We start from the raw sequence: 12,021 nt of genomic DNA, 5'->3' as shown, positions 1-12,021 counted from the left end.
AAATGCTTTGGACCCGCTTTTCCGGGCCAAAAGGTGGTCACTGTCGAGAGTGGAATAAAATACTATATGCAATACGTGATGAAAGTGGTATTAGCGGGTTGAAAGTAATATTATCGGGTCGAAAGTAAAATTTCTGGGGCAAAAGTAAAATTTACATTTTTTTATTCTACCATTTTTTCACAATAATATTCGGTTTATAATAAATTGTTAAAAAATTGTAATTATATAATAAAGAACAATTTTATTTACATATTTTCCAATTGATTTACATAATATACATAATTTACATTTGTTCTTGGCTTTTCAGGGCCAAAAGTAGGCCACGGTTGAGAATGGAATAATATACTATATGAAACACAGGACGAAAGTAGATTTTTCTCTCGGGTAATTACTGACCTCCTGGGAAAAATCTGCACTGTGGTAAATAGCAGTTATAAAAAGACTTTTTCTAGCTGCTACGCTTGCGCTCTTTGAGCAGGATGACTTTTTCTAGCTGATGCGCGTGCGCAGTTCGACTCAGAATTACTTTTTAGGATTGCTGGAATCATAATGTCACTTAATTATGATTTTAAGTTTGAGAGACTAATTGTAATTAGTCTCTCTAAATATATAAGTTGCCATAAATGACTGATAAATTACCCAAAATTACCGATGAATTACCCATAACTTCCGACAATCTTTGGATACCTAAAATTTCCAATATTTTCGTAATTTTCCGAAAATTTTTGGATTGCTTCCGAACAACTTTGAATATCTTAAACTTCTGGAAATTTTCGTTAATTTGCAAATTTACTGAACATTTCCAGAAATTTCTGGCAATTTTTGATAATTTTACCATAAATTTAAAAAAATTAACATAAATTTTTGAATCATTTTTTTTATTGATTCTCAAATCGAAAATTTCCTACATTTGTTACAAAAATATCGTGTGTAACAGGTGCTGAAAGTATACAGTTAAAACTCTTGTGATATTTACAGTACTTGCCATCGGCTCATGTGCGGATCGCTTTCGGCTCGTTCTCGATTCGCCTCTGGCTTTTACAACAAATTGCACACTCGTGTGGAATCGTCTACTTTCCGCACTTGTAGCACAATTTAATATTTCACTCTTCGAAACTGAAAATTAGAACTTTAGCCCCGCTTAATAGGAATTAAAAAAAGCTGAAGTGATGCATGTCTTCTAGAAATTAGATTTTTTAACAAATTTTCTTTTCAGAATGTCTGACACGTCATATTATATTTGAGGGCACGGCTGATCCAAAAAGGTTCCTACCACTTAAGAAGGCGCAACCGCGAGTATGGTGCTGATAAAAGAATTTTTGAAAAAAAAAATTTAATTTGTTGTGCACCATGAAGTTAGCACTCCAACTTTGAAAATACAATATCTTTTTAGTTTTGTTCTAACCCAACGACCAAATTTGGTTTCCAAACATGAACAAATGACATCCAAATGATTGCTAATAGAATTTTAGAAAAGAATAAAAATTTTTTGTTCAGCGTTAAGTTAGCGCTCCAAATTTGAAACCTCAATATTTTTTTGAGTTTTTCGGTCAAAGTGACCAAATTTGGTTTCCAAACATGACCAGATGATGACCAAACGATTTCATCAAACAATATTTGGATATTTAATTGCTGATGTGCTACCTTCACGGAGATATTTTTGTGGCTAAAAAAATTTTGCTCTCGAAAAATTTAATTTGTTAATTTTTTTCAAGCACGATGTGAATATTATAAAATATTTAAAGGTATTTTTAGTCGGAATTGTGATTTCAGAAAGAACAGCCGCGTTTAAATCAGATTTTTTAAAACATTTTGTCAATTTTCTATTAAATTTTAAAAAAGAACGATTAACTTCACCAGAATCTGGAAATAAAATTTAAATCTCTTAATGAATTTAAAAGTTATAGAAATTTAATAAATGAATTGGTGTTCTTTTTAAACTTCAAAATTCAAAAACTCATCAAATTGCAGCTTTTTTTTTAATTCTCAAGTCGGAAAATTACGTGTCCAGGCTCCGGAATTATTAGAGAAAACTTGAGAATTGAATAAAATATAATAAAATAAAATAGAAAAAAATATAATAGAATAGAATAAAATTTGAAAAATAATAGTTCAATGGCAAAATCACGTGAAATCCAATCGATTTTTTTAGAATAATCGTCAATTTACTGCAAAGAAAACCTATTCATTAATATTCCCTGAAAAAATCAATTTAAAAAAGAATAAATCATTTGAAAGCTCTAGAATATTATTTTCATGAAACGTATTCAATAAAAGACCCTGAAAAAATCTTTAAATTTCTAGAAATCTTTGAATTCTCTTTAAATCTTTTGAGTTTTAATGAAATCATTGAATCATTCTACTACTGCTTGAAATACCTTCAAATCCCTTGAAACATTTTGAAAAGTAAAAATCCGTTTAAAAAAATATATAATGTTTGAAAGCCCTAGAATATAATTTAAATAATACTTATTCATCAATATTCCCTGAAAAAGTTTAAATCCCTAGGAATCTTTGAAATCTCTTAAAATCTTTTAAGTTTTAATTAAATCATTGAATCATTGTTGAATTGTTTGAAATACCGTTAAATCCCTTTGAAACTTTTGGAGAAAGTAAAAAATCTATTTGAAAAGCATAAATCATTTCAAAGTTCTTTAATATAATTCCAATTAAACTTGTTCATCAATATTCCCTGAAAAAGTTTAAATCTGTAGGAATCTTTGAAATCTCTTTAAATCTTTTAAGTTTTAATAAAATCATTGAATCTTTCTACAATTGCTTGAAATACCTTTAAATCCCTTGAAACTTTTGGAAAAAGTACAAATCTATTTGAAGAAGAATAAATCATTTAAAAGCTCAATAATGTAATTTAAATTAAACTTTTTATCAATATTGCCTGGAAAAAAGTTTAAATCCTTAGAAATCTTTTCAGATATAATTAAATCCTTGAATGTGTGTACGATTTCTTGAAACACATTAATATCCCTTAAAACTAATGGAAAAAGTAAAAATCCGCTTAAAAAAATTAATCTTTTGAAAGCTCTAGAATATACTTTAAATCAAACTTATTCATCAATATTCCCTGAAAAAGTTTAAATCCCTAGGAATCTTTGAAATCTCTTAATATCTTTTAAGTATTAATTAAATCATTGAATCTTTCTACAATTTTTCGAAATACCTTCAAATTCCTTGAAACTTTTGGAAAAAGTAAAAATCTAGTTGAAGAAGAATAAATCATTTGAAAGCTCTAGAATATAATTTAAATTAAACTTTGTCATCAATATTCCCTGAAAAAAATTTCAAACCTTAGAAAGCTTTTCAGATATAATTAAATCTTTGAATCTGTGTAAGATTTTTTGAAATACCTTTAAATCCCCTGCAACTTCTGGAACAAGTAAAAATCCGTTTAAAAATAATGAATCATTTGAAAGCTCTAGAATATAAATTAAATCAAACTTATTTGTCTATATTTCATGGAAAAAACGGTGAAATCCCCAGACATTTTTTTAATCTGTTGAGATTTAATAAAATTCTTGAATCTTTCTAAAATTCCTTGAAACACCTTCAAATCCTTTGAAACTTTTGGAAGAAGTAGCACATCTATTTGAAAAAGAAATATCATTTCAAAGTTCTTCAATGTAATTTTAATTAAACTTGTTCATCAATATAACCTGAAAAAAATTTAAATTCCTATAAATCTTTGAAATCTCCTAAAATCTTTTAAGATTTAATAAAATCCTTGAATCTGTGTACGATTTCTTGAAACACATTAAAAGCCCTTGAAACCTTTGGAAAAAGTAAAAAGCCGCTTAATCCTTTCCGGCATACATTTTTCAGAGAAATGAGTTTTCATGAAAATTGGTACATAGGGGTTTTTGGAGTCTCTAATCACAAATTTGAACTCAGATTTTTTAAATTCAAAATGGCTGATCCAACATGGCGGCTAAAATTGGAATTTTTCATTTTGAAAATTGGTGTACAGTGGTTTTTGGTATCTCTAATCACGAATCTGAACTTAGATTTTCAATATTCAAAATGTCGGGCTTGAATCTGTATTCAAAATGACAAATATTTAGAATATTAAGGTTTGAAAAAATTTACACCTACTCACCTAAAACATGGATTGGTACCAATTTTCTGAATTTTCAAAATCTAAATTCAGATTTGTGATCAGTGACTCCAAAAATCCTTGTACACTAATTTTAAAAAAATCTAGAAAACTTTATTATTTTGACCGCCATATTAGATCCATCATATTAGATATTCAAAGTCTGATTTCAGATTCGTGATCCGCGACCCCGAAAACCTCTGTATACCAATTTTAAAAAAAAATTCAAAAATATTCCAAGTTTCGGGCGCCATCTTGGATCCACCATTTTAAGTTTCCAAAATCTGAGTTCATATTCGTGATCACTGACCCCAAAAATCTCTGTATACCAATTTTCAGATAAAATCCAAAAATATTCTCAATGTCGGCAGCCATATTGGATCCGTTATTTTTAATATTTAAAATATGAGTCCAAATTCGTATTCAGCTACCACAAAAATCCTTAAGCACCCATTATCATAATGATATAATGGAAAGTTTTTTCAATAATGAATTTTTTCAACAAAAAAGGCTTTTTTCATCTTGGTTTATGAGTATTAACAAATTATTATTTTAAAAATGTAGACCCTTCGCACAAAAATTTCGATTTTCTATCATCCTGCGACCATGAAATTAAAAAAAAAACCTGTGTAAAATCCAGTAAAAATACTCTGAAATCGCAAAAAATGATATGAAAAAAGGTGGGAATACGGTATTCCCACCATGCCGGAAAGGGTTAAAAAAGAATAAATAGTTTGAAAGTTGTAAAATATCATTTAAATCAAAACTTAATCATTAATGTGCCATTCAAAAAAGTATAAATTCCTATAAATCTTTAGAATCTCTATATCTTTTGAAATTGAATATAATAAATTATTTGAAAGCTCTAGAATATAATTTGATATGGTAATGTGAAAATGAGAAAGTGAGATTTAAATATTGGAAGGCGTTGATAAATATATTAGTACCTACCAAACGAATCAGAATGTTCTAATTTTCTGATTGGCTCGCGCGACCTTTCGCATTGTTTACTTCAGCTAGGACTTCTCTATATCGAAAACAGACGCTGCCTAATTGTTGCTTAAAGAGGGATCGCATACTTCTGAAAACTCTAAAATGAGATCTACCAGAGCAACTCGAAAAGCGGAAAAAAGCAAAGAAATGGAAAAGAAGAAACGAAGAGGGAAAAGGGAGAAAGGCCAGAAAAAGAAAGTGGAGGAAAAAAAGAATCAAGTGGAAAAGAAGCGGAAGGAGAAAGATCCGGAAAAGAAGAATCTGAGGGAGAGGAAGAAAATAACTTCAGAGAAGATAGTATTGCTAAAAGGAGAAAATTACACTTACTATCTAAAAAAAATTCTAAAAATGCTTCATCCCGACACTACTATCTCCCGGGAGGCCTTGAATGACGTGAATGATTTAATGAATGATATTTTTCATCGCATCACCTCTGAAGCTTCGAGATTTACAAAAGATGAAAATTGCTGTACGATCGTCCATGGAAAAATAGAAATGGCAGTGAAAAATCTCTTTTCTGGTCTGCTGAAGAAACACGCGATTATAGAAGGCACTAAGGCGATTATGAAATATAACAGAGAATTAAGGAAGTAGATTTCTTTAGTTGCTTCGTTTGATTAAACTATTTTTTGTTTTCTGATTTTTTTTCTTTTATACCAAGTAGGTTTTAATTTTATTTTACATTTTGGAAAAACCGGCCCTTTTCAGGGACACCAATTTTCTTAACGTGGAAACTACTTTTGATTCATTAATGAATAGAGTAATAATTTTATTATTCTTGGAATGGGATCCCTTATTTTTAACAGGTGTGTTTACATTCATACGACTTGTCATTGTTGTGAATATATCGTCACTTTTCCATATTCGTTTTACATTTATGTTTGAAAATTTGTATTTTAGACTAATTCAGGGTAGCTCTTGATCAGGAAAAACCTAGAAATCAAGGAAAAGGCAGATAATTTCTGAAAAACTGTCAAGGATAATGAATTTGTCTTTTTTTATTTGAATTTGGCATAATTTTATTTTGTTTATAAAAGGTTCTGTGTTAAAAATATTATAAGTTTAAAATTCTTATTTTTGAATATTCATTATTAGAAAAATGAAAAATTGGTCACAGAAAAGTTGCAGAATTTTGAAAATGAATTTTGCGACCACACTGATATAATATTGTTGACAGTACGTTATTTTCCTTGTATTTCTATTTCTTTTTTTTCTATTTCCTTCCTGCAGACGAATATTTTCTTAGTTAAAAATATTATTATTTCGTTGCAATTTCCTTTTATCTTTTTGGATTGAAAATTCTTTTATTTTTCTTGAAAATGCAATAGTCTTATTAAAAATTCAGATTTTTGTCTTAAAATGCAATTTGTTATTTGTGGTTTAATGATCTTTTTAATTTAAGCATTCTATCACTTGGTTGAAAGATCAACATTTTATTTAAAAATTGTACTATTTTGTTGAAAATTCAAGCGTTTTGTTAAAAAGTTATACTTCTTGGTCGAAAATTCAAAATTTTCGTTCATCAGTCATCTACTTGGACCACAAAATTCGTCTTTTTGTATTGAAGACTCAACTTTCTTTCTTGAAAATTTAATTGTTTTCTAAAAAGTTAAAATATATATTTGAAAAGGAAACTGTGTTTTATTGTAGTTTAATCACTGTTATTTACAAATTCGAACATTTATTTAAAAGATCAATATTTTGTTTAAAAATTCCACTATTTTATGAAAATTCAGGTATTTTATTGATAATCTATTTTTTTTTCTTAGAAATTCAAATGTTTGTTTGAAAATGCAATTATTTTTAAGTGTGGTTTAATCTTTTTCACTTGAAAATTCGAATATTTGGTTGAAAGATCAATATTTTTTTCAAAAATCACACTATTATTGTTAAAAATTTAATTTCCTTCTAAAAAATTCAAATATTCGTTGGAAAATGCAATTATATTTAATTGTAGTCTAATCTCTTTTATTTTAAAATTCTACATTTTGGTTGAAAAATCAATATTCTGTTTAAAAATTGAACTATTTTTCTGTAAATTTAATTATTGGGTTAAGAATTTAAGCTTTTTGTTAAAAAATCATCTATTTGGGTCGAAAATTCAACAGCTTAGTTCAAATATTCGTCTATTTGGACCAAAAATTCGTCTTTTTGGATTGAACATTCATCTCTTTTTTTTAATTCCACTGTCTTCTAAAAAATCAGATTTATGTTTGAAACTGCAACTATTTTTAATCGTCGTTTAATCTTTTTAACTTAAACTTTCTACCACTTGGTTGAAAGATCAACATTTTATTTAAAAATTGCACTACTTTCTTGAGAATTTATATTTTTTTAATTCAAGTATTTTGTTAAAATATAATATATTTCTTGATCGAAAATTCAACATTTTCTTTAATCATTCATTTAATTGGATCAAAAATTCATCTTTGTGTATTGAAGACTCAACTTTCTTTCTTGAAATTAAATTGTCTTATAAAAAATTAGGATATTGGTTTGGAATTCGACTATTTTAAATTGCAGCTTAATCTTTTTTATTTAAAAATCCGACCATTTGGTTAGAAAATAAATATTTGTTAAAAAATTACACTATTTTTTAAAAATATTTAGCAATTTATTAAAAGGTCAACTTTTTGGTCGAAAATCCAACAGTTTCGTTGAAAATTTGTCCTTTTGGATGGATAATTTATCTTTTTTTTTAAATTCAACTATCTTTAATCATGGTTTAATCTTTTTGTTCAAATTTCCAAATGGATTGATTTTCAAAGTTGAAATTTTGGTAGAGAAGAAACTTTTTTTTTTAATTAATATTTTGCTGTTGAAAATTCATCTAAAATCTTTTTTAGATCCAAATTCTACTATTTTCTTTAAATATGTCTTCGCGGTTTAAATATCATCTTTTTGGTTAAAATTTCAACTTTTTTGATAAAAACGCATCTGTTTGATTGAAAATTCGTACTCTTTGTTGAAATAAATTGATTTTCATCGAAAATTAAAATCATTTTAAGTTGAAATATTATTAAATATTTTTTTTTCATTCAAAGGGTTTTCACTCAAAGGTGTCTTTGATTGGAAATATAACTATATTTTTGAAAATTTTTTGTCCTTTTGGCGTTTTAAATTAATTTTTTAACTGACAATGTTACTATTTTTGTTAAAAACTGATCTTTTTCATTTAAATATTCATTTCTTTTGGTATGAAGCTAATTTTCTAATTTTCGGTTGATTTTTTTAGATTTTTTATTTTTTGTTACTATTTTATGAATTTCTTTCCAATATTCTGGTTAGAAATTTAACTGATTTTAGTTTTGATTTAATAGTTTTTGCTTGAAAATTCATCTTTCCAGCTAAAAAATTTTTTAAAAATTCAAGAATTCTTTGAAAATTATTTCATTTCGTTATTGAAAATATGACTGTTTCATGGGAAATTTATATTTTTATTCAGAATTCAAATATTTTGTTTCAAAATTCGTATTTCTTGATTAAATTCAACTGTTTTTTATCTAAAAATTAAAATCTTTTTGGGTTCAAATATCTACTATTACATTAGCCGTTAAGAATAAATCTCGTTGTTGAATGTTTAACTAATTTGTTGAAAACTCCTTCTCTTAAATTCACTTTTTTCAAATAAAAGTTCAACAATTCCATTTGTTATTGAAAATTGATCTTTTTTATTTTGAACATTCAACTTTAGTTCATTTTTTTAGTATACCGTTCAAATATGTTGGAAAAAATACATCTTTGTAGATTAAAAATTAAACTATTTTTTAATTAAACTATTATATGGTAAATTCAAATATTTTGTTGAACCATCAATTTTTTGTTATCGTCTTTGGTCTTTTTGGTCAAAAATTAATCTTTTTGGTTAAAAAAAAATCGTCTTTTTGGTTGAGAATTCATCTTTGCTGATTGAAAATTTAACTACTTGGGAAAAAAATTAACTAATTTATTAAAAATGTAATTATTCTTGTTTTTAAAAATGTACTTTTTGGGTTGAAAATTCAACTATTTTGTTACGAAAATTCAACTGCTTTGTTGAGTATTTATCTATTTGGATATAAATTCGTCCAATTGGTTGGAAAACTTTTTTTGTTTGAAAATTCGATCACTTTGTTGAAATTTTAACAATTTGTTTAAAAATTGCACTAGTTTGTTGAAAATTCATCCTTTTAGATTGAAAATTAATCATTTGCGGTAAAAAAAATCATTTTTTGGGTTGAAATAAAAAAATTAATTTGAAGTTATTATTCAAATTATAAAATATTCTATGTTAAAAATATACATAGATGCAGATACTTCAGTTTCGTCAGCTGTTTACATTCACACGACTTGCCATTGTTGAAAGTTTCTTTCTCACTCTTCCAACTCAAGGACAAATCTAATTAATCATAATTTCTGATAATAGACTTTTGGAATCAAATAGGTTAATAACTTTTCCTCATTTTTTGAACTTGAACTAAAAATCATAAGCACATTTTTTTTCTTTTTTATTATTACAAAACTTTAAATTTGTTAAGGAAATCAATAAATTGAAAACGAATTTATTTATTAACTTAAAATAGTGTAGTTTAAACTATCCACTCTACCTGTAAAGAAAAGGCCTAAAAAAGGCATAACACCACATCTGTAAAAGTAGTAATTAAATTATAAAGTCATTTCTTTATTCATTTAAAAATGTGCAGGTTAAAAAATGCTATTTTAGTTTTCTGACTTTGGTAGATTTAAAACCAAAAAGACGAATTTTTAATAACAATTTAATTTTAATTTTCTATAAAAATAATAGAATTTTCAACACACACTTTAAACCAAGAAGAATATTTTTCGACCAAAAACGACGAATTTTCAAGCAAAAATGAAATAGTTAAACTTTCAGTAGAAAAAAATAGTTTTCAACAACAAAAAAACTATTTTTGACATCGTGGTACAACTTTCTAGAAATAGTTGAATTTTCGAACAAAAAAATTTGAGTTAAAAAAAGACTTGAATTTTCAACTAAGAAACATTTTTTAGTCCAGAAGAAAACACTTTGCCTAAATTCTTGAATTTTCAAACTAAAAATACAAATTTTTTTAAAAAGAAAGTTAATTTTTAAGCAAATTTTGGAATTTTCTAGTTAAAACACGAATTTTTTACAAAACAGTTGAGTTTTCAATAAAAAACATGCATTTTCAACGAAGAGTAAAATTTAAAAAATACTTGAATTTTTTAACACTGAAATACATTTAGAACAAATTAGTCTAACTTTCAAGCAAATAGTTGAATTTTTAAAAATATAATTAAATGTTTAACAAAATAATTCAAAATTGGAAAAATGGGTACATTTTGAACCAAATAATTAAATTGTAATATAAAAAAATGCAATCAAAGAGTTTAAGTTTGAGGAAAAAAGATCAATTATTTACCAAAAATAGAATAATTAAGCTTTTACTTACCAAAATTCATTTTCGATATCAAATAAATGAATTTTCGACAAAATACATAGTTCAATCTGCTACAAAAAATGATTTTTTTTAAAATAACTGCAGCTTTTAACCAAGTAGTTGAACTTTCAACAAAATAATTAAATTTTCAACAAAATGGTTAAATTTTTAACCAAATAGTTGAATTATGACCTAAAAAAAAGGAAATTAAATGGTTGAATTTTGAAATAAAAAAAGATCCATTTTTGACCGAAAATAGAATAATTAAACTTATACTTGCAAAAATTCATTTTCAATATATAAGAAAAAACAATTTTCAACAAAATAGTTCAATCTGCTACCAATAAAAATAAATTTTTAACAAATTAATGCAAATTTCAACCAAGTAGTTCTATCTTCAACACGAATAATTTAATATTTAATAAAATAATTCAATTTTCAACAAAATAATTAAATTTTTAACAAAAGAATTAAAATTTTAACAATATTGTTATTTTTGAAATAAAAAAATCAAATTTCAACAAAAAATAGAACAATTTATGTCTTACTTTAAAAAATCATTTTAAATGTAAAAAAAGGAATTTTCAGCACGAATAATTTAATTTTCAATCTAATAATCCAATTTTCAACGAAATAATTCAATTTTCAAAGAAATCAGTAATTATTCAAAGAAAATCATTAAAATTTTAACAAAATGGTTACATTTTTTGCCACACAGTTGAATAGGGACATAAGAAAGTGCAATAAAATAGTTTAATTTTGTAATAAAAAACATCAATTTTCAGCACGAATAATTTAATTCTTAATAAAATAATTTAATTTTCAACGAAATAATTCAATCTTCACAAGAAGCAGTCACATTTTCAAAGAAAATCATTAAAGTTTTAACAAAATGTTTAACCAATAAAAATGAATATTTAACAAATTACTTCAACTTTCAACCAAGCAGTTCCATTTTCAACAAAATAATTAAATCTCCAGCAAAATGGTTAAATTTTAAATTAAATAGTTGAATTGTGACAAAAAAACGCATTCAAATAGTTTAATTTTGAAATAAAAAAGGTCCATTAAAAAAAACAGAATAATTAAACTTATACTTAAAAAAATGTATTTTCAATATCAGAGAATAACGGAGTTTCAAACAAATATATCAATCTATTAACAATTAAAATTAATTTTTAACAAATTAGTTCAACTTCCATTCAGGTAATTTAAATTTCAACCCAAAAAGATCAATTACATTGACATTGCATCAAAATAATTAAATTTTCAACAAAATAGTTTCATATTTAATCCCATAGTTAATTTTTTAAATAAAAAGTTAATTTTTTAACAAAAACTTGAATTTACTACCAACCTGTTGAAATTGCAAGCCAACTGAAAACTACTAAGAAAAGCCATCCGTTCAACCTGTAAACAAAAGATAAAATACCACAAGTGCAACTAACAAGGTCAGTCCCACGTTCAGAAATTTGGCGGCCCTAAAAAGGGCCTTTAATG

The 12,021-nt window shown here is 25.6% G+C and overlaps 1 protein-coding gene across 1 annotated transcript; it reads left to right on the top strand.

Moving 5' to 3' along the window:
• The first annotated feature begins 5,203 nt into the window (after positions 1-5,203).
• On the top strand, positions 5,204-5,695 carry LOC117175414 (late histone H2B.L4-like). The gene has a single exon (XM_033365124.1). The coding sequence runs from the start codon at positions 5,204-5,206 to the stop codon at positions 5,693-5,695; it is 492 nt and encodes a 163-aa protein (XP_033221015.1).
• The last annotated feature ends 6,326 nt before the right edge of the window (positions 5,696-12,021 follow it).

This window comes from Belonocnema kinseyi, chromosome 6, assembly GCF_010883055.1.
Source record: "Belonocnema kinseyi isolate 2016_QV_RU_SX_M_011 chromosome 6, B_treatae_v1, whole genome shotgun sequence".
Taxonomy (NCBI): domain Eukaryota; kingdom Metazoa; phylum Arthropoda; class Insecta; order Hymenoptera; family Cynipidae; genus Belonocnema; species Belonocnema kinseyi.
This window is presented reverse-complemented; position numbering and strand designations above follow the sequence as displayed.

What these genes read in the sequence shown, in the direction of transcription:
- LOC117175414 (XM_033365124.1), top strand. Translation starts at nt 5,204, where the DNA reads ATGAGATCTACCAGAGCAACTCGAAAAGCGGAAAAAAGCAAAGAAATG.